This window comes from Ambystoma mexicanum, chromosome 5q (genome assembly GCF_040938575.1).
Source record: "Ambystoma mexicanum isolate Mex_15411 chromosome 5q, UKY_AmexF1_1, whole genome shotgun sequence".
NCBI lineage: Eukaryota > Metazoa > Chordata > Amphibia > Caudata > Ambystomatidae > Ambystoma > Ambystoma mexicanum.
In genome coordinates, this window is record NC_090933.1 from 687891966 (window position 1) to 687919173 (window position 27208).

The 27208-nt window shown below is 50.4% G+C and overlaps 1 protein-coding gene across 1 annotated transcript in view; it reads right to left on the bottom strand.

Annotated features, from left to right (window-relative positions):
• ARFGEF1 (ARF guanine nucleotide exchange factor 1) overlaps positions 1-27208 on the bottom strand; it is a 1973034-nt gene that overhangs the window by 598427 nt on the left and 1347399 nt on the right. Inside the window, exon 23 of the mRNA XM_069621149.1 lies at positions 22770-22860. Within this exon, the coding sequence (XP_069477250.1) occupies positions 22770-22860 (91 nt within the window). The remainder of the gene's footprint in view (positions 1-22769; positions 22861-27208) is intronic.

Sequence of the window (27208 nt, forward strand, 5' to 3'; positions counted from 1 at the left end):
CAGGGTGGCACAATTCACTCCGCATAGAAAGTGGCACTGCTGGGCAACATTCTCCCACTTTGACACTGTCACCCAAAGAGCGAAATTGGCCATTTGAAATACCTCTGTCGACTTATTATTGCGCAATACATACTGATGGGTTTAAGCCCCTGCTTAACGCGAGATGGCAATTAAGGGCATTTGCCAACGCACTCAAGAAGCACAGGACACCCTCTTACCAGCGACATGCCATGCTCACTCATTCTGATCACGAATTGCCATTTATCTGGGGTCATGTTAAATGTATTTATTTATTACATGTGTAGCATCACGCAAAACCCCCAAGCATCAAGGCGCAAAGTAAACTGCATTGAGTGGACCATTTCCATTGGCGCACGTTTTTACTTTTCCGCCACAAAATGGAAGATTTTAGCTTAAAAGGCCGGTGAAATCACATTGCTTTTCCACTTTGGAAGAGTGTAAATACCTCGCGCAATTAGCGATTGCTGGCGGAATTGACAATGGCTTCCTCTGGACTCTGCCCGCTTTTAACAGGTTTTATTTCGAAGCAGATCCCAGAGGAATCTCTTTATTTCCAGCATGAGAATCCATGCTGGCAGTAAGGCCGCATTTGTCTGGTGGAGCGGGAAATACAGGGGATCCTGGTGTGTCCACTCGGCTCCCGAACTCCACCCAGAAAATGCACGAAAATCTGGCCAATTAGAAAAAGCGACAGTAGTAGTGTTTTCCACCACTTTTTCTGAACCAATTGACCTGGAAAATGCTGAGTTGCATCAGAAGCTGAATGCATTCACTCTGCCTATTATCCCACCGGAAGATTAAGCCAGGTGCTGAACACAGGTGTTACATATTCCTGTGCACAATCTGCATTTGGAGCATTAACTAACTGAGCTACCTTACAAATGATATCTCCTCTTCTCCTCTGGGGCTTTACCGTCTTAACCCCTTAACTGCCATGGGTATTTCCCCCAAATGCCAAGGCCTTTTTTGGTGATTTTGGTCTGTCGCCATTCAATCCCTTGTAACTTCTTTGTTACATGAGATATCTCAGCCAAAGCTGGCCCCTGTTTCCCACATGTAGGTGGTCGTAACGCCACCCAGGAATCCTATTTTGCTGTAGGGGGGGGCGAGAGAAAATGACCAAAAAGGAGAACATTTGGGGTTTTTCAGAAAATGCTAATAAAAAGTTGTACAAAGAAGCCTGTGGTGTTTTCCTTGTAAGAGCTAGGAACAAATGGTTTTCTGTGCTGGATTCGCCATTTTCCAGGTTTTGAAGAACAGATTGAGTGGAAACCAAAATAACATTTTGATATGCTAATCAGCCGTTTTGTGAGAGGTAGGCGATTTTGGCATTTTTTGTCCAATAGGACATGCGTGGACGGAATGGAAGAAAAGGGTAGCCAAGATGAATGGGAAGCCAGAAAGGCATACATTTCTGAAAAGTAGACTATATTCCAAGTTTAGGAAGGGGGGATTTGCGCAGGTCAGGCAACAACTATGTAGGGAAAGATTCCATAGTTTGGGGGGGGAATCGGAAAAATTACAGAAAAAGAACCACAATTTCCCCACATTTCACTCTGGTCACCCACCGAAACACGCAGCCGACAACACATGGCCTACCTTCTCGTGTTCCCACAGGTTTCCCGACGAAAACGGTCCCTCACATGTGTGGGTGCACCTACCTGGGTGCAAAGGGAAAAACCTAAAACACTGGTAACCCCATGTCATTTTGCACAGTAGATTTTCAGGAATTTTGCTCATGTGGACAACCTACGGATTTGGGCCTAGGGTGTTGAAGCCACGAATGAAAACAGGGAACCCCATGCATTTTCAAAAAGAAGACACCCGGGGAATCCACAGAGGTCTGACTTGCGCGAATCGCCCCATAATTTATGACACACAATCCATGACAAAGTCTGAAATTTGGTAGAAAAAACACAATTTTCACTTTGTCTGGGATTGTGGGTAATACATTCTGGGGTGATTCGCGCAAGTCAGACCTCTGTGGATTCCCACGGGTGTCTTATTTTTGGAAATGCGTGGGGGTTCCCTGTTTTCCTTTGTGGCTTCGACACCCTAGGCCCAAATCTGTAGGCTGTCTCCTCAAACCCTTTGGGGTTACCAGTGGTTTAGCCTTTTCCCTTTGCGTCCAGGTAGGTGCCCGCACACATGTGAGGTACCGTTTACGTCAGGACACCTGTGGGAACGCGGGAAGGTAGGGCATTTGGTGTTGGCAACGTGTTTCGGTGGGTGGCAAGAGGGAAATGTCTGAAAATTTTAGTTTTTTCACCAAATTTCAGACTTTGCCAGGGATTGTGGGTAATACATTCTGGGGCGATTCGCGCAAGTCAGACCTCTGTATTCCCACGGGGGTCCTCTTTTTAGAAATGCATGGGGTTCCCCGTTTTCCTTGTTGGCTTCGACACCCTAGGCCCAAATCTGTATGTTGTCCACATGAGCAAAATCTGCTCTGCCGAAAGGCTTGAGGTTACCAGTGGTTTAGCCTTTTCCCTTTGCGCCCAGGTAGGTCTACCCACATATGTGGGGTACCATTTTTGTCAGGACACCTGTGGGAACGCAGGATGGTAGGACATGTGTTGTTGGCGGTGTGTTTTAGTGGGTGGCCAGAGTGAAATGTCTGAAAATTGTGTTTTTTTCCACCAAATTTCAGAGACATTTCCCTCTGCCCACCCACCGAAACACACCGCTAACAGATGTCCTACCTTCCCGCATTCCCACAGGTGTCCCGACGAAAACGGTACCTCAAATGTGTAGTTGCACCTACCTCGGCGAAAAGGGAAAAGGCTAACCCACTGATAACCCCAAGCCTTTCGGCAAAGCAGATTTTGCTCATGGGGACAACCTACAGATGTGGGCCTGGGGTGTCGAAGCCACCAAGGAAAACAGAGAACCCATGCATTTACGAAAAGAAGACATCCGTGGGCTCTCCCTTTTCCACTAAAAACATTCATGGTGGTTTAGTGACCCCTATATGGGATACTATTACTCACCGGAATCGTATTTCTGATGCTTGTATCTGCTTAGATTCACATGCTGTGCATAGGAGGCGGACATCTAGTGGAAGCTGCGGAGTATTACAGTTTGTTTTTCGAAACTCGAAAATGGGCGTCGACACAGGGCGTGCCAGTAATACTATCCCTAGTGTGACGTCCACTGTACCCAAGATCCCTCACGCGTCTAGGATCCTCAGATTGTATTTTTTCTGACAAGAGGTAGCATGAGGAGTAGCCTGAGTACAGATAATCCAAGCAGATAGACAGAAAGGTAAGACTACAAGCAACCATGCACCTTCTCTCAGAGGGGAGGAAGGGTGGGTCGCATGTGAATCTAAGCAGATACAAGCATCAGAAATACGATTACGGTGAGTAATGTATCCCTTCTGAGGCTTGTGGAATCTGCTTAGATCACATGCTGTGCATAGATTAGCGAGCAGTACCTGAAGAAGGAGGTGGGATGTGAGAAGGGTCATGAACAAATAAGTGTCTTAGAACCGCTTGTCCCACTTGTGTATCTGCCTTGGAATGTGTGTCAATGTAGTAATGCTGAGTAAAAGTGTGAATAGAGCTCCAAGTAGCTGCTTTGCAAATGGTGTCAAGGGGTACATTTGCAATGAAAGGCAGAGTGGCCCCAATGCTTCTAGTAGAGTGGGCTCTTGGCGTGAATGGCAGAGTTCTTTCAGAGAGTGAGTAACACAGCTGGATACAGTTAATAATCCACTTCGAGAAGGCACCTTTAGAGACGCGATCCCCCTCTCTGCCTGTAGCTACGGAGACAAACAGTTGATCTGTTTTTCTTAGCGGTCTGGTCTTATTTACATAGTAGAGGACCGCCCTACGCACATCTAGGGTAAGTAGTTTCACCTCAGCCGAGCTTTGAGGGTCCTGGAAGAAAGCCGGAAGCTCGATGGACTGGTTTACGTGGAATTTAGATATAAACTTAAGTGAGAACCTAGGGTGTGTGTGTAAAACCAGTTTGTCTTTATGGACAGTAAAGAAGGGATCCTGCACTGACAGAGCCTGAATTTCACTGACCCTTCTTATAGAAGTAATAGCTACTAGAAGGCCGTTTTATAAGTCAGGTGTTTGAGACTGCTTTTATGCATGGGCTCGAAAGGGGGTCCCATGAGCTTAGATAGCACCACATTAAGGTCCCACCCTGGTGGTGGGTTTGAAATAGGAGGGTGAAGTCTCTTTACTCCTTCCATGAAGGCTTTAACTACTGGTACTTTCCACCACAAGACCTTGTTATGGGAAGCGGTGTATGCCAACAGGGCTGCCAGGTGTACTTTCAGTGAGTTAAAAACCAATCCTGCGCTAGCAGGTGGAGCATTTATGTAACAATAGTAGAAGGAGTGCAATCAACTGGGTTGATTTGTCTACTCTGGCACCAGATAACGAATCTCTTCCACTTGTCAAAGTAACAGTGCCTTGTGTTTGCTTTCCTAGATTCCTTTAGGATGTCCATACACCTCTGTGGTAAATTGAGATGTCCAAACTATGACCTCAGGAGCCATGCTGCCAGGTTCATTGAGTTGGGTTGCTGATGCACTGTTTGACCTTGGTGCTGGGACAGTAGGTTGTATCAGGCTGGAAGTTTGATGGGCTTGCACACCGCCAAGCTTGGACAGATTTGGCGAACGAGTCCCTCCTTGCTTGTTCAGGTACAACATGGCTGTTGTGCTGTCCGTCCGAATTTGCACTGACAGGTTTAGTAGGTGGGGCTCGAACGCTTGAAGCGCTCTGAATACTGCCAGAAGCTCTAGCAGGTTGATGTGGTTCTTGGCCACTGAGGGAGACCAGAGACCCTGAGCTGTGTGGTGGAGATGGTGAGCTCCCCACCCCGTCAGACATGCATCGGTAGTGACTACTGCCTGTACTTCGGGATCGTAAAAGGGTTTTCCCTGTGCAAGATTCTCTCTTGTCCACCAGTGAAGGCTTTGTACTAGTGTTGGCGAAACGACCACTAGATCGTCCCACTGACCACTTGCCTGAGACCACTGTTTTGCCAACCATTCCTGCATGGGACGCATGCGCAGGCTCGCGTGGGGGACCAGGTAAATACATGACGCCATCATGCCCAGTAAACGCATTGCTTTGCGTACTGTTATTTGGTGACCGGACTGATATTGCGGAATTTGCAGTAGTATATTCCGAATTCTTTCCTCTGAAGGAAATGTCAACCCCTCGAGTATCTAGGATTGCTCCTAGGAACTGTTTGGAGGTGCTTGGCACCAGGCTTGACTTTTTCTCGTTGATTGAGAAGCCTAATTCGTGGAGGAGGTCGATAGTCCTTTGAATGTTTGTCCTGCAAATTACTGGGGTTTCCCCCGTTATGAGCCAGTCCTCCAGATAAGGGTACACCGGGATTGCCTCCCTGTGTAGGTGTGCAGCCGCCACCGCCAGTACCTTGGTGAATACCCTTGGTGCCGAAGCTATCCCGAAGGGCAGTACCTTGAATTGGTAGTGCCGACTGTCCACCTTGAAGCGCAAGTACCTTCTGTGCACTGGGAACATGGAAATATGAAAATAGGCATCTTTCATATCCAAGGTTGCCATGTAATCCCCCTTTTTTTAGGAGGGGATTACCTCTTGTAGCATAGTCATACGAAACTTTTGGGGCTTGACATACTTGTTGGCAGGCCGCAAGTCCAATACTGGGCGCATTGTCAAATCTTTTTTTGGCACAAGGAAGTAAGTTGAATAAATACCCTTGTTTACCTGGTGTCCCGGGACGAGTTCTATCGCGTCCTTTTCTAGCAGAATGGTGATCTCCTCTAGGAGAATCTTCTGATGTTCTAAAGAGTGTACTCTTTGTCGTGGAGAATGGTTCCGGGGACGCTGCAGTAGTTCTATACAGTACCCTGTGGATACTGTTGACAGCACCCATCTGTCTGATGTGATCCCTTCCCAAGCCTGGGTGAAGTTGGAAATGAGCCCCCCTACTGGGGTTGCGTGAGAAGGGACCCTGAACTGAGCGTCACTGCTTTGGTGGAGGCGTGCCGCCTCCTTTGCTGGGGCTGCCTCTGCCTTTACCACGACCACTCCTATTACCCCTGCCGTAACCCTGGGTAGACTGTTGGCTGTTGTTCCACTGTGTACCCTGCCCCTGGGAATAGTTAGATCCTCTCTGGGAATTTTGGCCGCGTGGGTGACGAAAATTACTATTCCCTCTCTGGTTAGGGGGTTTAATTGGTTAACTGGCCAAGGGACTTGTGTCTCGTATTCGTCCTTGGCATTCTTCAGTGCGTCCTCGACCGCCTTACCAAACAACAGATCGGCTTCCACCGGTTTGTCCAACAATGATGCCTGGGTTTCTGCCTTAAAACCAGACTGCCGTAACCACGCATGTCTCTTGATAACAGTGCCTTCTGCTATCAATCTGCCTGCATTGTCCGCGGCGTCAAAGGTTGCTTTCAAAATGCAACCAGACACGGCTCTACCCTCTGCGGAAATCCGAGCTAACTGGCCCTTTAAAGGTTCCGGAGCAGAGGCTACGAGTGCCTCGACTTCTTCCCACTGATGGCAGTTGTAGCTGGCCGACAGGGTGGTGGAATTTGCAATCCTTGCCTGATAGGCGGACGTTGAGGCTACTTTCCTGCAGAAACCATATCGTTTTTTACTCTCCTTGTCTGGAGGAGCTTCGGACGATGACAAGGGTGTTCCAGCCCTCTTACGAGTGTTAGTGACAACTAGGGAGTCTGGCTTTAGATGTCCTCTTATATAGAGAGGGTCAGACTGGGCTGCCCTCAAAAGTTTTTCAACCCTGGGATTGACTGCTCTGGTGAGGTTCGGGTTCACCAGGGACGGGTCTATTCTTCGCTGAATGGACTTAAGGATAGGGATGGTCTGGGCAACAGGCCTCCTTTAACCCACCAACTCCTCGCGAAGTCCCTCTCCTCCTGGACACCGTGGGTGTTAATATGGAAATGTTCTGCTGCACGTGCGAGAACCTCGTTTAGGAGGGGTTGGTTATCGACAGGGGAGTCGGTAACCGGGGCTTCGTTTTCTACCGGGGAATCTACTCTGTAGGTTTCAGGGTCTTCCTCTTCCTCTTCTTGGTCCTCATCATCCCCATAGTAGCCCGTCCCGGTTTGCTCTTCTACCATGCTAAATTCTTGGTCCTCACCAAAGGAAGCCTCTCCTTGATACAGTGAGTATGGTTGTACCTCGAAGGGGTCTGTAGACCTCATCGGTGTCTCAAACCGGGGCTTCTTACTCGGGGGGATAGGATTGTTAGAGCCTGAGGGTGTCGCCCCTTGTGGATCATACGAAAGGAAATGGTCTGGATTTTTTATTGTAAAAGTCAGCCAAAGAAGACATCCTTGACATGACCCTATCTATATCTTCACTCGACCATTTTTTGGAACTGGGAATGACTCTCTCAGCAAGTCTCGGAGATTTATCTTGAGTAGATTTGCTGGTTTTAGACATATCAGCAGACCTGGTCTTGTCTGTCTGTTTAGGGGGAGTGGCGTGTTTCACAGGTGTGGAAGAGTCCAAAGGCTGCTTCTTCTGCTGTTTTCCCCCTCTCCGTGAGTGGAAAAGTGTTTTCCCTGTCCTTTTGTGGCTCCGGAGGTTTTCGACGCCTGGCGTCGAGGATCGGGGGTAGAGTCCCTGTCCTTCGAGCGTGGGGCCGCGCTGATCTTGTCTGCGGGCTTCGACTCCTGGAGCGCGGCCTGGGGGTGGAAGTCGTCTTCGTCCTCCGACGATCAAACTTCTGTTAGCCTACGGAGCGAGGCACTCTTGGCAAGAGTGGATGATTGCCTGGAGTCATGCGGCGATCTCGATCGAGAACGCCCAGAGGACACCGAATCGGCCGTTCTGTTTGTGCCTCTTTCCGAGAACTCAACGTCGTCGAGTCTCGGTTGGACTTCGTGTGTTTAGTGTGTGTGGTGTGTGAAGCGCTTGTGTCGCCGGGGGTCTTAGCCGCCCTGCCGGACGGCCTTCCGAGGTCGGGGACCTGCGCTCGGCTGTCTTTCGATGCCGTAATTGCCTCGCCGTCCGAAAGTACGGCGTCGCTGCCGTCGCTGAAGGTGCCCTCCGCTGCCATGGCCGCCTGCCTGGCGTGGTGGGCCCAACGCTTCGTCGAACGGTCCTTAAGTGTCTTAGGTTTAAACCTACTACACGCTCTGCAGTTCGCTTCGGGGTGGTCCCTCGGCAAGCAGAGATTGCACGTGGCGTGCCCGTCGACCCAAGGGTATTTGCGATTGCACTTGGGGCAGAATTGAAAAGGGGTACCCTCCATACGCACCTTGAGGCAGCGGGCTGTTAAGTGTAGGAAATGTATAAGGTGTACCTATATACCAAGAGTGTAGAGTATGTCTAACCCCCCACTCTCCCTACTTGCAGGGCCGAGGCCAGAGGCCTTCCAAGGCCCGGGCCGAGGCCAGAGGCCTTCAGAGGCCCAAATCCGTCGTGCAGCAGCCGACGGTCGATTTCTTCTCCAGCCGGCGTCGAGTGTCGAAGGATGTAAATAAATTAATATTTTAGCAAAAGTACGGCTAAGGCCAGGGGACTCTGCAAAATGCTTCCGACCAGTATGGCGGAAAAAAACAATCTGAGGATCCTAGACGCGCGAGGGATCTTGGGTACATTGGACGTCACACTAGGGGTAGTATTACTGGCATGCCCTGTGTCGACGCTCATTTTCGAGTTTCGAAAAACAAACTGTAATACTCCGCAGCTTCCACTAGATGTCGGCCTATGCACAGCATGTGATCTAAGCAGATTCCACAAGCCTCAGAAATATATATATTTGTTTTGCCCTTCCCTAGGGGCAGATGGGCACATGTGTGTGACCATCTGCCCCCGGGGGGGTGTCAAAACGTACTGCCCCAGGCTTAGGGGGCGGGGTGGCTGCCAATATTTGCAGTGGCCTCCTCCCCACCCCAAATGGATGGGGGCATCTCATGTACCCCTTCCTAGGGGCAGAAACCGGCCCCAGGAGGGCTACAGAAGGTGCCCCCCCATCCACTTAGGGTGGGGAGCGAGAGGGCCACCCCCCTTGCAAAAATCCCTGGTGGCTAGTGCACCCACCCCACCCAAAATTATGCTTTTAAAAAAAATGTGTTTTGTTTGCCCCCCTTCCCTGGGGGGCGATGATCACCCATCTGCCCCCAGGGTATTGCCCCCATGCTTTGGGGGACAGGGGGGAGAGGGCAGTTTACACAGTAAGCAGCCCCTCCCCCCACTTCCAAAACAAATCCCTGCACGACACACCAAACACATATTCTGGGGGGATAAATGACATTACATCCCCCCCACTTAGAATTGTGGAGGGGGGGATTTGTTCCCCCTCCATAAAGGGGAACAGCAGCTTGCATCAATCTCCTGAATATTAGGAAAATCAGGCACCTCCTTTGTTTCAACACCGCCAAGCATCTCTTAAAGCATCTCTTAACCACTCTTGCCTTCTCTAAACAGGACTACTGTACCAGCATCCTCTTTGGTCTCCCCAACTATATTTTCTTTTCTCTCGAGAAGATTTACTTCGCTACCAGGACACTCTATAAACTCCCTTACTTCACACCTACTTCCTTGTACCATCACCATGCTGGATGGCTGATGATGCAGAACAGGACTAGATTTAAATGTCTCCTCCTGGTTCACAAATCTATGCATGGTAAGGCACTATTCTATCTAGCCTCCTCTATCCAACTCAAGCCATTTCACCTTGCCCACCCCTTGTGCTTCCTCTCGCTTCAGCTCCTTCTCTCTTACTGCTACACTTGCATGTAATTCTCTTCCCCCTGACATCCAAGAAACAGTCCACATGGATTTGTTCAAAATCAAACTAAAAGCCTACCTCCTCGTGTGAAAACCCTGAAGGCATCTTTACACCTACTCCCCTTGGATCCTCTTCTCAGGTGGCCAGGGAAAGGCCATTGTTCTTGGATCCTGACCATGGGGGTGGAGACGCGAGGGATGATCACCTGGGTGGAGGGTCCTTGGGAAGTGGGGAGAGGATGTCTTTGGATGAGGCCTTGTATCCCCCTTTCCTTGGTTGGAACAAACCCTCCCATCTCCCTATTTTCATAGGTTGTTGCAGTCCTTTCCTGTTAATAGGAGAATTGCCTAGCATTTCGGCGCTGGACTGCCCCTGGGCAGGACAAAGGCTGATATGCCGGGAAATTTCTTCTCTGTGAAAAGGACAGTGAGCTAAAGATTGGTAGAGTCTCTCCCAGGGTTATTCACCCAAGAACAGGTAATTGGGCTGTGTTCGTGCTGGTAGAGAGATTTCCAGACCCCCCTTTGTTTGCATACATTAACTTTGGGTTTCACCCTAAGTTAACAGGGCAATCCAGACGTGGACCCCTTGCTCACTGTTCTTAGAGAGGCAACAGTTTCACCTCACTGATGATGCCCAACAAGGCTGAAACACGTGTATGGGGTTACTGATGGTACTCTTGTTCAGAGGAGAATTGCCTAGCATTTCGGCGCTGGACTGCCCCTGGGCAGGACAAAGGCTGATATGCAGGGAAATTTCTTCTCTGTGAAAAGGACAGTGAGCTAAAGACTTGGTAGAGTCTCTCCCAGGGGTTATTCACCCAAGAACAGGTCATTGGGCTGTGTTCGTGCTGGTAGAGAGATTCCCAGACCCCCCTTTGTTTGCATACATTAACTTTGGGTTTCACCCTAAGTTAACAGGGCAATCCAGACGTGGACCCCTTGCTCACTGTTCTTAGAGAGGCAACAGTTTCACCTCACTGATGATGCCCAACAAGGCTGAAACACGTGTATGGGGTTACTGATGGTACTCTTGTTCAGAGGAGAATTGCCTAGCATTTCGGCGCTGGACTGCCCCTGGGCAGGACAAAGGCTGATATGCGGGGAAATGTCTTCTCTGTGAAAAGGACAGTGAGCTAAAGACTTGGTAGAGTCTCTCCCAAGGGTTATTCACCCAAGAACAGGTCATTGGGCTGTGTTCGTGCTGGTAGAGAGATTCCCAGACCCCCCTTTGTTTGCTTTCCTGTTAATTCCCCTTAGTCGCACCACTCTAGTACTGGGACGATTAAGAGGCGACTAGGAGGTATACACACTAACATTTAGTTACACCACTCTGATACTGAGATGAGGAAGAGGCCTAGAAACTATTGCGAGGGCTGGCATGTCAAAAGAAGGAACAAGTTACTTACCTGTAACTGTTGTTCTCCAGCATGGGTCTGGCATGGATTCACATGCTCATGAATATTCCCCGTCGTCAGGCTGGGAATCCTCGGTAAAGAAAAAATCAGTATCAGTTTCGTTTCTGATCTGTCTTTCTTAGTAACCAATCACTGATCTCTGGGTCATACTGCCCCCAGCCAATGACTGCCCTCTCCCTAAGCCCCGCCCCGGCAGCCATCCTCAGATTTGGTAGCACGCCAAGTGGCAGTATGACCAAGTGAAGAGCCGCAGAGGGGTAGGTGGGAGGGTTCGCAAGTGAATCCATGCCAGACCCATGCTGGAGAACAACAGTTACAGGTAAGTAACTTGTTCCTTCTCCAGCATGGGGTCTGGCATGGATTCACATGCTCATGAATAAAGAATACACAGCAGTATACACATGCACAACCACGGGAGGTGGCAACAGGCTTAACATTAAGCAATACAACAACTCAACATTAAGCATCTCTTACCTCCTCACCAGGCTCACCTTAAGCGAACAGGTTGCGCAGCACTGCTTGGCCGACCCTGGACTCCTCCCTGGAGTCCCGATCGATGCAGTAGAATCTTGTGAAGGTGTGTGTCGACCTCCACGTAGCAGCCCTGCAGATGTCCAGCAGAGGCACACCAGACAGGAATGCCGTAGTAGCAGCGATCGCTCTGGTCGAATGGGCTCTCGGACGGCCGGGCAGCGGTCGGTTTGCCAACCGGTGACAAAGCATAATGTAGCCGGAGAGCCATCTGGAAATGGAAGTCTTCGAGACAGCCTTCCCTTGATTCACAGACCCAAAGTTCACAAACAGTTGTGACGTCTTCCGAAAACTCTTCGTGCGGTCCACGTAGAACTTCAGCGCTCTAGCTACATCCAGCGAGTGCAAAGTCCTCTCAGCCGGCGTCGAAGGCGACGGAAAGAAAACTGGTAACACCAAGGGCTCGTTGAGGTGGAAGTCCAACGGCACCTTGGGCATGAAGGAGGGGTGCGTCCTCAGCACCACCCTCGTGTCATGAAAAGTCAAGTATGGAGGCTTGCAAGATAGGGCCTGAATCTCTCCCACTCGTCATGTAGAGGTGATAGCCACGAGGAGCGCGGTCTTCCATGACAGGAACTTCAAAGGCGCCAAATGCATAGGCTCGAATGGGGCCCCCATGAGCCTGGTCAGCACCACATTAAGATCCCACGCCAGGGCAGGGGCCTTCACCGGCGGGAATGATCGGAATAGTCCCTTCATAAATTCCTTTACCAGGCGATGAGACCACAAGGACGCCCGTCCCGTAGTCCTGGTATATCAGGAGATGGCAGCCAGATGTATTTTTATGGAGGCGTGAGCCAGTCCAGCTTTGGCCAGCGACAGCAGGTACGGCAGCACTTGAGGGGCCGTAATCCGCAGAGGGTTAATCTTCTGTGCACGGCACCAGACAGAGAACCTCTTCCATTTATGACCGTAACACTTGAGAATTGAGGACACCCTGGCCTTTGCAAGAACCTCTCTGCAATCAGCCGGGATATCGTACCCTCCAAACTCTAGTGCTGCAGGAGCCAGGCCTGCAAGTTCAGCGACTGTGGGTCGTGGTGTAGAATGGCACCTCCTTCTCTGGAGAGAAGATCCGCGTCCGCCGGCAGCCTGACTGGCGGGGACGTTGACAAGTCCAGAAGGTCCGGGAACCAGATCTGCCTCGGCCATGCCGGTGCGACGAAGATCATCCTGCACCTGGACCTCTTGAGCTGGTTGATGAGGCGGAGCAGCAATGGAGGGAACGCGTATAGAAACAGGCCGTCCCAAGGGAACGAGAAAGAATCGCCCATGCTCCTCGGCTGGGGGAACCTGCTGGCGAACCTCTGGCACTTGGCGTTCGTCGCCATCGTGAACAAGTCGATCTGGGGTTTGCCCCATCGTCGGAAGAGTCGATGCACTTGATCCTGGCGCAGTTCCCACTCGTGGCACGAGCGTAGCTCCCTGCTGAGTGAGTCGGCGATGGTGTTTTTTCATTCCCGCCAGGTGGAAGGGAACCAGAAACAGCCCCTGGGCGACGGCCCAGTGCCACAGATCCTGGGCCTCCTTGGATAGGGCTGCGGATCTGGTGCCCCCCTGCTTCCGTATGTAGAACATTGTGGTGGTGTTGTCGGTGAAGATCCTCACCACCTTGTCCTTCAGGGACGGGAGGAACGACTTGAGCGCCCAGAACACTGCACGGAGCTCCAAGATGTTGATGTGAAGAGACCTCTCCTCCAGGAGTCAAAGGCCTCTTGCATGGAGATATCCGGTGTGGCCCCCCAATCCTCCAGAGAGGCGTCCGTAGTCACCATCTCCTGAAACGCCGGGGTTTGAAAATCCGTGCCCGTCGTGAGGTGAGCCCGGGTGCCCCACCGTAGGATTGCCCAACTGAACTCCTCGTCGAGGGGGATCCTGTCCTCGAAGCAGCCCCCCGCCTGAAACCAGCGGGCGTCGAGGAACACCTGCAGCAGACGCATCCGAAGTCTGCAAAGGGGTACAAGGTAGATGCATGAGGACATCATCCCGAGAAGGGACTTGATGGACCTCTCCCTAGCCACGTCCGTGGCTAACAGTCGCCGTACCTTGCCCAGGATGGTATTGGTCCTCTCCTCTGAAGGGGAGGCCAATTGCTCCACTGTATCGAGCTTCGCCCCCAAAAACAGTGCTACTTGCGACGGAACCAGGTGGGATTTGGGGTAGTTAATGGAGAACCCCAGCTCCGTGAGCAACCGGACAGTCCTCGCGAGTTGACGGCGAGTTCCCTTGACCTTGCCCGGATTAGCCAGTTGTCCAGGTAGGGGTAGACGTGGATCCCCTGCAGGCGCAGCCACTGGTGCCAGGCACTTGGTGAAAACCCTGGGTGCCGAATTTAATCCGAACGGTAGGGCTCTGAATTGGTAGTGGCGTCCTTGAACCGACCCTGTGCCTTCTTAGAATGGGGATGTGGAAGTAAGCATCCTCCAGGTCCAGCGACGATAGGAAGTCGCCTTCCTCCAGCTGTCCCAGCACGTGCTGGAGGGTGACCATCCTGAATTTCTGTGCCTTGATGTACTTGTTTAAGCGGCGCAGGTCCAGGATGGGGCGCCAACCGCCTGTCTTCTTCCTGACAAGGAAGTACCTTGAGTACACTCCGGAGCCCCGGAGCCTTCGATGGCACCTTTCTTGAGCATCGCCCTTACCTCCAACAGCAGTTGAGGGATGTGATTTTCCTTCCTGGCCACGGGAGGAATGCGAGGGCACTTCTTTTGGAATTCCAGCGAGTGCCCGTTGGCCAGGGTGTCCAACACCCAACGGTCGGTGGAGATGGACTCCCACACGCCGACGAACTTCGTCAGCTGGCCTCCCACCGGGGTGCTTCGGTGGGGGCCTGACAACACGGCTGGGTCATTCTTGCTTGGAGGCGGTCTTGTCGCCTTGGCCTCCTTGGCGACGACGGCGGGAACCCCCTTGTTTGCCGCAACCTCTGTAGGCCTACTGAGAAGAGGAGCGGGCCGCCTGGCGGTAGGTGGAGGAGCCACCGCTGGATCCTTTGGAGGCACCCTGTCTGCCTCCAGAGCTCCGAAAGGGCCGTCGCTGCTGAAGCACTCCAAGGGCCCGGGCCGTCTCTGAGTCGGTCTTGATGGCCTGTAGAGGCTCATCCACTTCCTTACCAAAGAGGTTGTTGCCGTCGAACGGCATGTCCAACACTCTGGTCTGGACGTCCTGGCGAAAGTCTATCACCTTGAGCCATCCTCGTCGTCTGAGGCAAACTCCGTTGCCCAGTTGGCGAAATCCGGTATCGGCAATGTCCGTTGCCACCGTAATGGTGTGATCCGACGCAACCTCGCCCTCCTGCAGAATCTCTAGGGCCTCCACCCTTTTGTCATTAGGCAGGAAATCTAGCAGGGGAGCTATCTTGAACCAGTGCTCCCTGTCGTAGCGGGCCACGATCACTAAGGCATTGGCCGACTTAATCGTCGTCGCCGCCGACGAGATGACTCGTCGTCCCATAGAGTCCAACTTCTTACCCTCGCTGTCCGGCGGGGAGGTGGAAGTTGAAGCCGCCGCGCCCGCTGCCTTCTTCTTAGCCGCTGCCGAGACGACCGAGTCCGGCGTGGGATGGGCCCTGAGGCACAAGAGGGCGGCATCGGGGACTCGGTACTTCTTCTCGTACCTGTCCCTTTTGGCGGGTGTTGTGGCAGGGTTCTTGAGGACAGCAAGCTCCTCGTCCCAGAAGTCGTTGAGTAAAGGCACCGCGAGGACCGTCTTCCTCTTAGCCTCTCGTCGCTGGTACAGAAACCCTCCTTTTTCTGTTCTTCAGGGCAGAGCTGGAAGAGCTCGGATGCCCTGGTTATCATGGCGTGGAAAGAGCCAACCTCGTCGGCTGGGGACGCCCGCGGGGGAGGCGACGACGGGATGTCCGCTGTGTCATCGCCGCCGTCGTCGTCGTCGCCGTATCCTCTCCCGGGGGATCAGGGGTCCACTGGTCTCACAGGCACGAAGGGTGGAGCAGGGTGGACTCTCCTCCGCTTGTTCGGAGGGCTTCGCGACGGGCCTGGTTCTGGCTCCTCCGTCGGGGTGCGTGGTAATCTCATCCTTATCTCGGTACATAAGGATTGGATTGCCAACAAAATGTCCGCCGAGCTATCCTGGGGCTCGGGCAATGGCTGCGACGGACGGGATGGCCGTTCCCGTGGGCCCTGTTCGTCGTCCTCGTCGCTATCATCGATCACGTCAATAGGGACCGTCCCCTGGGATCGAACCTTCTCTAATCTCTCATTGAGGTTTATGAACCTCTCGTTGAGGCCTATGGACCTTTCGTTGAGGCCCCTCTCAGTCTCCACCAGTTCCTCCTCAGAGGCTGATTCCGAGTCTGTAACGGCCACCAGCCCCCCCCTCTTTTTCAGCCGGGGGCTTCACGGGGGTCTTAGCGATGGGCTGGAAAGAGGATTCCCTCCGCGGCGGCAGGGATACTCTGGGCCCAGAGGCCATTTCCATTGGCGTAGTCTCAGCTGGCTCCGCCGGGGTCACAGAGACCACTTCGGTAGAGGCCTTAGGTGGGTGGATCAAGGCCCTCACCACCTTAGGTGCGTCCTGGGCCTTCGCCTTGGGGGGGGGGGGGTCAACGCCTCACTCCCTCTTCGAGATCGACCGGGTCCGCTCCAGCAGCCTACCCGGGTTCTCTGACTTCCTCTTCCCTGACCCAGAGCGCTGGCTCGTGGTCGAACGTGCCAGGGAAGTAGCGCCTTGCTTGGCAACCGAAGAGCCCGACCTTTTGGCGCTCCAGGAGCCCACGGACTCGCAGTGCTTGGCCTTCTGTTGGGCCCCCTTCGCCGGGGCGCCCTCAAAGGACTTAGAAGCTCGCTCAGACTCCTTCTTCGCCTTCTCACTTGCTGTGCCCTACTCCAGCCAGGTGGCAAGGTGGGAAAGACGATCTTGTTTGGTCCGTTCCGAAAGGTTCTTGCAGAACGCACAGTCCTTCTACACGTGCGTCTTGTCCCCATGGAGGCAGTAGAGACATTGCGAATGCCCGTCCTCCTTGAAAACGTTATATAATCCGCATCCAGGGCAGTTCCTGAACAGCTTGGATCCGGGCGTCGAGCTCCCTTTGTCCTGGGCCATGTCTTGAGGTAGGCCGCAGATCTTCCGGAATCCTCCAAGAAGTGTAAACTCGACGAAAACTTCACTCTTGAGGGGCGTAGCAGAATTCCGAAACGGGTCCCCGTTATCGGAAGTAGAAACGGTGGAGCTTGAGGCTTGATTAAACCAAAAAAATGAGAAACTCTCCTGAAAAAACGCGAAAGCGCAGTAAAAAACTCAAGAGCTTAACACGAGGACCCCCAACACTTGAGCGTGCGGTAAAAATATGAGGATGGCTGCCAGGGCTGGGCTTAGGGAGAGGGCAGTCATTGGCTGGGGCAGTATGACCCAGAGTTCAGTGATTGGTTACTACTAAGAAAGACAGATCAGAAACGAAACTGATACTGATTTTTTCTTTACCGAGGATTCCCAGCCTGACGACGGGGAATATTCATGAGCATGTGAATCCATGCCAGACCCCATGCTGGAGAGCACAAGTAATTGGAGTCAGGAAATTAGATTGAAGGGTTTTTATCTGTAACGATTAACAGGTCGCAGGTGCATATAAGGTGTAGCCCCCAGACTGGAAAGGGAAACCAGCAGGAGAGAAGTCTGGCTGGGAGAGACAGGCCTGAGGTGGGAGAATTCTTGCCAAGAAGGCAGCTGTCAAGGAGGGTCCTGCCGGGAGGGCAGGACGAAGGCAATTGCCAAGGAGAGACTGACGCCAGGGCCCAAGCGGGCCGTGAGAGGGTCAAAGCTGCCAGAGCCACCTCTGTCGGGGTGCCCACAGTCAGAGCTGTGGGGCACGGAAGATCCCCAAGTGCTGCAGGTCAATGGTAGCGTCCGCCAGGGAAGAGCGGAGCTACCGGCAGCCCACAGCGAGATTCATAGCAGGCGAGAGCTACTCACAGAGCTTCAGAGAAGTGTGCACAGAGCAGAGAATGGAGAGAGAGAGGACACCCGGAGGAACCGCCAAGGACCGCTGAGTGAATCAGAGGGAACACTTGTACCGGGGTGCTCCTGGGGCTACTACAGGACATATGTTAATGCTAGATGAACTGAAATATTTGTACAATTGGAAGCAAACCCAACGTGAGGGGCTTTTCTTACCAATACGAGCAAGTTGGACTATAAGTAAAGGAACGTCAATATAAAGCAAGCATTATTGAATACCAAACGAAAGGAAAGCTTTGATAAGCCTACGAATGAAATGAAAGCATGTGTAAAACACAAGTAATGAACATTTAAAGACAAAGAATGAATCTTTATGAATAAAGTGAAAAGCAAGTGATGAGCACTTATGAAGATTGTGAAAGCAAGGTGGTGAAAGTGTGAGCACCACAGAGTGAGTTGTGTGGAAGAACACACTGTGGCAAAGCCAAGAGGCTGGCAAGGAGAAATCAAAGTCAATGTAAACCACAACACAGGTGCAGTGACACAGAAAGCTGTATGGGCAAGAAAGCCTAGGGTTATCGATTGCGTGACCTATAATGGGTGGACCCGCGTGGACCGACAATTGCGCTAGGAACGAGAATAACCTGTCTGGAACAGGCAAGGAAAAGTAAAGACAAAGAAACTTCATTTGTGAATTAGATTGCTGAAGTGAATGCAGAAGATAGCAATCGGTGGTATGACGTTCATTCAGCGCCCGTTTTTTTCACTGCACTTTTTGCCAGAAATGTTTTGGCAAAAAAAAACATCAAAAAAGATGGGGGTTGGGGGTGGGCATATAAGGGGTAGGGTGGGGTGGGGTATAGGGAATATTTTTTTTAATTTTATTTAGCATATTTTATAGTTTACATTTAAACTTTTTTTATGCTGTTTACTGAAAAGAGAAGAAAAAAAAAAATGAAAACTCTTAATAGTGAAGAAAAACCCCATTCCCATCCTGAAAGTCTAAAATCGCTCCATCGTCATCTGTTTTATTTTTCTCATCTTGGTGAAGCCTTTTCCCCGTCTTCTTCTATCATTAGTCTCTCAAAGATTTTTTTGACGTAAGCCATCAGAGCTAGAATCTCGGTATTTCTTCTCCTTTGACACAGGCTGACCCAGAATGAGTTCGGTAGTAATGTTGTTGACTTCTGGTACAAGTGTCCCAGATATAATGTTCTTAAATCCTTCAATGACTCGCATTCGGTTGTTAAGTGTTCTAAACTTTCAAGCGAGCCATTACAAAGCCAACATTTGTAGTTTTTATCCGAGAGTACTATGCGTCTCTCGAGAACCTCTTTTGTAGGAAACAGATTAAAACGGAACCTCATGAATTCCTGTCTAATTCTGGGACAGGGAAACTTTGTCAGATAGTTTGGAATTTGACCATGTTTCCTAACGTCTTTCGTTATCCCCCCACCACTTTTCATGATCCGGATCCGTTCACCTGTCTATCCAATCCTGGTCAGAGTTTCTTCTTAACATGGTCAGGATTTTTCAATAAAGTCTCTTCATTCAGTGCAAGACTATTCACTATCTCCACACAAGTAAGTCTCCATTCAGTTAGAGATTTCTCACTGTTTAAGGAAATAGCTATTTGTAGTACTTCATACCCTCCTTCGCCTGGTGGTTGTAAGCATTTCCTCAACATCGACAGTGATTTCCGCCCATAATAGTATACGACAATACCATTCCCATTTCTCTCCTGATCACTTCTACCGGGAGGGATCTTGGAACGTTCAAAACTTGTCGCCAAAATATTCCCTCAACCTGCTTCCATAGAGAGCCTGCAAGTTGTAGTTGCGTTTCAGAGCCGTACGTCAAGATCGGGATCACCTTTGATTTGTAAAAGTTAATAATGGGAAGTAGAGTGAATTTTCCATACTTGCGGTTGATTATTCTAGCCTGAGTTGCTAGGTTCTTGGCTCTAGACTTCACAGCTGCTGCCCCGTGTGAGTCTACCATGCTGGTATTCACATTTAGCGCCAAATACTTCATAGATGTAACCTCGGGTATTTTGACCCCTTGGAGACTCCAGCTTCTTTTCATCCTGCGGGTTCTATTTGCTTCTCCTATAACAATAATTTTTGATTTTTTGGGGTTGATGGTTAGAGAGTTGTCACACATGTATTTAGACAAGGCGTTTAGCTGTCTTTGCAGTCCTACTTCTGTTTGGTCCATAATAAGGAGATTGTTTGCATAAAGTAGTCTTCCCACTGCGATGCCTGCAATCCTTGGGCACAAGCACCTCACATCTTCAAACGCCTCCTCGATGTCAGATATGTAAAGATTGAATATAGTCGGTGCTAGTCTAGTCCCCATATAGGGAATTTTTTCGGCAAAACATTTTTGTCAAAAAAAGCCAGGAAAAAAAACTGGGGATGAATGAACATAGAACCCAATCAGTATAAACCATTGAAGAGCCTGAAGGATTATAAAGTAGACCTGGAATTGGTTTTGAGAATTAAGAGACTTGAACTGAGTGTGAGTTGGCCAGCTAGAAGAGCTGGGGAAGAGAACCCTGAGATATTTTGGAAACTGTATTGTTGCCAGAGACCTTGTTAGAACTGTTTTTTCTTCTTGGGGAAGGGACCCCAAGGTATTTTGCTTTGCAGACTGTTTTGATCTTGGAGGAGGGAAACCCAAGACTTTGTGAACTGCTTTGAACTTGGGGAAGGGGAGCGTTAATTGGAACACAATTTCTTTGTTGCTGACATCTCTAAACATTGTTAGCTTTAGTTGTGAGGGCAAGCATAGGTTATGGACACAGACAAACCTTTAAGTTGTACTTACTGACTCAGACTGTCCTTAGTATCTTTAGGTCGGGAAATCCCACCTTAGCAGGGGACGATTTAGGCCTTAGACCATCCTGACATTTAAGTTAATAAAGGTGTTTTGTTTGAATCTTGAATCAGTTGTCGGTGTCTTGCTTCATGATGCCTTCACAGTCGCCTCCATAGTTACACCCTTAACCTACCCCTCATCTGCCTGCTAGCTAACAGTTTCCCTCTCCTGTAACCTGCCTCTGTTCCCCACTTCCTCTGTCTCCACTCTAGCACTTTACCCATTATCCTGCGCACAGCTGGCCAGAACGCCTCTACCTGCACTTAAAAATGTCCAATGTTCATTGTCATTAATCTATCTATGGGCCTCATTACGAGTCCAGCGGTAGCTGTGCCGGAAAAACCGGCAGGCTGCTGCCGGACCCGGAAAGGATTACTGCCTCCGGACTTGCCGGAACATTACAGCCCCGGTGGTCCAGTAATTCCAGAGGCGGAATAACCTTACTCCCCATTCCCATGGAGTCCCATAGGACAGGACTCCATGGCGATGAGGACCATGGAAACACTGGCACCATAATTAACAGTGCCAGTATTTCCATTTCCGTCTGCAGGCGGGTGGCGTCAGGCCTGGCGGGAGTAACACCCCCTGCCTGCAGAACTCGTTTGCCGGTCCGGCAACAACAGTGGCAGCGGGTTTACCCCCACTGTTGTTTCCGGACCGGCAGGGTCATAATGAGGTCCTATGTCTACCTATCTATGGTGCATGGTGACTGTTCCATTTACTCCCCTCCATAACCTGGTCAGAATGTCCCTCACACTCACCCAATTGTAAGAAGCTCACTGCTTCCCATTAAATCTGATTTCATATCTATTGTATGTTCTTTTGTGATCAAAACAGCATTGTTCCTCCTGTGTATAAATTAAAAAAAAAAAAGAAAATCTGAGAGGAACAATATGAAATACACTATCAAGTATGTGTTTGATACTTGGAAGTCTAACATTGCATGCACACGACCACTACCTTTCAGAATCCAAAATATTCCTTTCTTTACACTTTTCTCACGGTCCTTTTTAGTAAGCTCCTGCCATAAAACCTTCCAGTGGACCTGTTATAATATGACAGTAGATGCTTGCCCCTTGACCTGAGAAAACCCTATCAGTCGCGGGGATGGAAATGAAAATTGTTGTTGGGGGGCGGGGTAGGATGTGTCTCTATGTCCTCTATAGCATTGAAACTGCAACCATGGTTGTGCTCTACAAATCAAAGATTGAGAACATTCTTTTTAAGGAAAAGAGGCAGCAAGTAGGGAGGATGGAGCTGCAGCTTAAGGGGTTGGGCAGTAAGGGCAGATAAGAACGTACACCTGGATCAAGTGCTGTCCCATCAGTTCAATGATGCAGCTGCAGGGCCAGGAACTTTTTTTGCAGAGTATGAGGAGTAAAGGCATGGACCTGGCCTGAGCTGCTGGAAATGTCAACGGGCTGCTTGTGACCAATCCTCCTAGCTGAAGCTCGGACCACCCTGGGGAGTTGTGACTCAAGTGAAGGCGCAATAGGATAGAATGGAGTTGCCACCAGAGAGCGTGACAATACGGAGATTGGAACTGATGAGAGAAGTGGTTGAGGTGCACAGACTCCCTTCTGAGGGAGTATATCTGAGAGTTGGAATACTAGCAGAGGTATGATCACCAGAGCGAGAAGAGGCGAGAAAACATCAAGGAGGTTGGCTCTTAACTCTTAAAAAAAATAACCAATGCAAATGACTACGCTACTTAGAAGATGTGATGCTAACAGCCACCTAGTTGGAGATTTAATTTACCAGAGCCTTTATAAGGATGGGTTCTCAGCAGCAGATTGTTTGTCTCTGGGCACACAATGTACACCAAATCAAATATTTTGATTTTCTAGTGCGACGCGTAATTCACGTTTCCAACCAAAGGCTATTTAACATCTGACAATATTGTGGTTGACAGTAAATGCTCCATTATTTAATTATGGATTCATTTATCCTACTTAATCTCTTGTGAGAATAGGATCTGAAATGATGTTCTCAAGTTAACTGCCCTCTCTTTGAAAACTGAATAGTTAAAAACAGAGCAGAGCTTTTCAACCACATCTCGACATTAAACAATGATTTGAATAAACAAAATGTGCATTACATAGAGTAAATATGCGGCATGCATCAATAAAGAAACTATTAACCATGAACTGAACAAATACCTAGAGAGAAACCCAACCCAACTGTGTTTGTTAAAAGAATTAGCATTTTGTGTGTTTGATACATTATTTTACAATGGTTTCTAACATACTTTTCTAAGAAAAAAAGCATATTGTGCTACCTGTCAACAGCCACCACGACACTCTGAGAACTCGTTTCACCAATGGATTCCTGAATACTTGCTATCTGCTTCCAATCTACGTTTCCTCCAACTTCCACAACCATCAAGAAAATAAAAAATATAAATGAAGATGATTTAAATCTGGATGTAAACAAGTGCAGGAAGAACAGAAAAGGTTCAAGATACAACATGTAAAAAAAAAAAAAGAAAGAAAAACAATTGTCTTCAAACGTATTTGGATAAAATACAGAGAACAGAGTAGAAGAACAAGTTAGTTTCTTACCTGGTAACGTTCTTTGGATGGGATGGTCCGATGACGTATTCCATATCTATGACAGTAATCACCACAGCTGTGCTGCTTCGGAAAATCTTTCGGCGTCTGCGTCCTGCGTCGATGACGTCGATACGCCGTCCTCGAGGACCTCCTCAGACGGCCGACATCACCAGATGTTATAAGTAGGACGCACGACGCCCGTAGCCTCAGTTGTAGTTTTTTCCCAGAACGTGTGGCACCAATCTTCTGCCAGTATGACCACAGAAAGCCTTGCAGAAACGTAAGATGCAATCGCATAAGAAATTCTGTAGCGGGGTAGACAGGGAGGGAGCGATATGGAATACGTCGTCAGACCATCCCATCGAAAGAACGTTACCAGGTAAGAAAGTCACTTGTTCTTCGAGGGGATTGGGTCCTCTGACGTATTCCATATATATGACAGACTTCCAAAGCAGTACCAACGTAAGGAGGTGGGAAAAGTATTTAGAATATACACATTTAGAATGCCCAATCAAATTGCAGAGTAAAGGACCGCCTTGTCAAAGGCCAGATCCTGCCCCCGGATAGAATCGAGGGAGTAGTGACGTACAAAAGTATGGACCGAAGCCCAGGTGGCTGCATCACAGATGTTACGAATAGGAACACCCCTCTGCAGGGCAGTAGAGGCAGCCATACCCCTGGTAGAATGGGCCCATAAGCCTACCGGCCCAGCGGTAACATTCGGAAATTGCCAAGATGATCCATCGAGACAAAGTCTGCTTAGTAACAGCTTGTCCCAAACGCCTTCCAGTGTAACCAATAAAGAGTTGATTGTCCACTCTGACCCGGGACATGCGTGAAATGTAGAAGCTTAAAGCTCTCCTAGGATCCAGCCTATGGAGCCTCTCCTCTTCCTTACCAGGATGCAGAGGAGGATAAAATGCCGGAAGAATAACCTTCTGGCTTAAATGAAATTCCGACACCACCTTCGGAAGAAAGGAAGGACAAACTCTAAGGACAGCCCTGTCCTTATGAAACACAGTGAAGGATGGCTTAACTGAAAGTGCCTGTAACTCACTCGCTCTGCGAGCGGAAGTGACCACAACTAAAAACACAGATTGAAGGGTTAACAGTCTCAAAGGACAAGAATGCAAAGGCTCAAACGGAGCACCCATTAGAAACTTGAGAACAAGGTTCAGATCCTAACCGGGCACCTGGAAAGGTGACGGAGGGAACACATTAGTGAGCCCTTTCAGAAACTGAGAAATTAAAGGGATATTAAAATAAGAAAACTCCTCAGACGAGCGCTAAATATAGACAGCGCCTCCAGGTAAACTTTAATGGTACCCACTTGCAGGCCCTTGTGGGCCAAAGAAAGCAAAAAAGACAGAATGACAGGAATGTCACATGAAAAAGGATCCACATTCTGAACCCTGTACCAGTCGCAGAACTTTCTCCATACGGCAACGGTACAGGGATTTTGTTGCCGGCCGTCTGGCCGAAAGCAACACCTCCATCACATCTTCAGGGAGGTCCCAATCCTTATACCTCAACCTTTCAGAAGCCAAGCGTGAAGGTTGAGGGATCTGACCTCTGGATGGAGAACCTGACCCCCCTCCCGTGAGAGCAGATCGTCTCGGTAGGGAAGACGATGTGGAGGGCAGATGGACAAGTCCAGAAGGTCCGGGTACCACGTCCTCTGGGTCCAATGCCGGAGCAATGAGGATCATCCAGGAACCGAACATCCATAACCTCCGCAGCACTTGCGGAATGACGGGGACTGGAGGAAACGCGTACAGCAGCAGGAATGACCACTCCACCACGAACGCGTCCCCTAAGGCTCCTCTTGGAGGAAATTCCCGCAAGCAGAACCTTTCGCAATTCCGGTTGACACTGGAGGTAAACAGATCCACTTGAGGGGTCCCCCAAAGGGCGAAGATCTCCAGGAGAATCTCCTGACCCAGCTCCCACTCGTGAGAGATTGTGCTCTGCCTGCTCAGAGCGTCCGCTGTCTCGTTTTTGTCTTCGGCCAGATGAACTGCCGAGATCGAAATTTCCTGCTGGATGACCCAGAACCAGAGCTGCATCGCCTCCCTGCACAGAGGAAGTGACCCGCTCCCCCCCCCCTTTCCAACAGATTGATATGGAGTCTGGACTCCGACGGAGACCAACGACCGCTGACTGTCAACTCGTTGGCATGAGCTCCCCATCCCGTGAGGGATGCGTCCGTCACGATCGTCACCTCCAGCGAGGGTAGCCAAAATGGAGCCCCCCTCATCAGATTGCCTTCGTCGGCCGACCACAGAAGATCCTGGGCGACCAAGGGCAGCACCTGAACGGGGTACGACATCCTGCCGGAGGACTGAGACCGCTGGAGCTTGAGAGCCCATTGCAGAGATCTCACCACAACCTGGCCTCTGGCACCAGAAGAATGCAGGATGCCATGAGGCTGAGCAACCTCAAGAACTCGAACGTTGAGAGACTCTGGGCATGTTGAAACTTGTGCACCATCTGCTGAATGTGGCGAGCCCTCACCTGAGGAAGAAAACACTGCCCCAGGGACGTGTCGAGCACTGCTCCGATGTACTGGAGCCGCTGAGTTGGCGTCAAGTGGGACTTCTTTAAGTTGAGGGAAAAGCCCAGCTTGTGAAGGGAGTGGCAGGTGACTGACAGATGATCCAGGACTTGCTCGGGAGAGCGTGCCCTGATCAACCAATCGTCCAGGTAGGGGTAGACGTGAATACCCCCTTACCTGAGATATGCTGCCACCACCAAGAGCTTGGTGAAAGCCCTCGGACGGAGGTTAATCCGAACAGCAGGACCTGAAACTGAAAGTGCGAGTCGCCAACCGCGAACCTCAGGTACTTCTTGTGCTTTGGATGGACCGGCACATGAAAATAAGCGTCCTTGAGGTTGAGAGACACCAACCAGTCCTGAAGCTGAAGGGCCTGGAGGACTTGAGAGAGAGCAACCATCTTGAACTTGTCCTTCCTGAGGAGCTTGTTCAAACCGCGCAAGTCCATGATGGGTCTCAATCCCCATCTTTCTTCGAAATCAAAAAATAAGGGGAATACCATCCCTTGTTCCTCTCCGCTACAGGCACCAGCTCCATGGTGCCTTTCTCCAGCATGGATTGAATTTCCTGCGCAAGGAGCGGATCTGGACTCTGCAAAGAGAGATTCCCTGTTGGATTGTCGTGAGGCTTCTGCCGGAAAGGAAGACAGTAGCCGTGGGCTATGATCTCCAGAACCCACACATCTGAAGTAATGGCACGCCATTCTACAAGATGCTGCGCCAGCCTTCCCCCAACGGGCGAAGCATGGGCCTCATGACTGAGCAGAGCGGCTGCGGCGTTGCCTGAGGGCAAAGAGGCAACTGCTCGCGCAGCCTTGGCACCTCGAGTACCTTGTTTTCCACCTCTGGCACTCCTACGGTTGCCCCTTTGACTTGCAGCTCCTCTCGCTTTACTAAAGGATGAGTAATAACGAAAGGAACCTCCCCTCCATTGCTGTCCCCTAGGATGAAAAGGTGGAGGTTGGCGGACTGCAGCGCCCAACGACTTCGCTGCAGCTTTGGAGGTCTGCAACCTCTCAAGGCTCTCGTCAGCCTTGCTGCCAAAAAGATGTTCACCATCAAAGGGCATGTTGAGGAGCCTGGCTTGCACATCAGGAGCAAACCCAGACTTCCTCAACCACGCAAACCTGCGTATTACGGTGCTCGCCGCCATGGACCGGCTGACACTGTCTGCCATGTCCAAACCCGACTCAACGGACTCACACATGGCATCCTTGCCATCCTGAATAATGGCAAGCAAACCATCCTGTTAGTCCCCTTCGGGAATATGTTCAGCCGCTAAGGAAATACAGTTCCACAGAGTGTGCGTGAAACGTGACAAGGCACATACGGAGTTGGCCGCCTGAAGAGCCATATCCCCTGAAGAAAACACTTTCTTTGCCCAGCCATCAAAATGCTTGTCGTCCCTATCAGGAGGGATGGTAGGATACGACGCCTGCTTTCTGGGGCCGTAGCCGCCTGCACCACCAAACTCTCCGGAGTGGGGTGCGTGGTCAAGTAGCAGGGGTCACTACTGGCTTGGTGGTATTTTCGCGGCAAAGACTTGCCCACTGCTGGGAGACTCTCCGGAGCAGTCCAAGCCGCTGCCACCCTTCTTTGCAGAGCCATATGG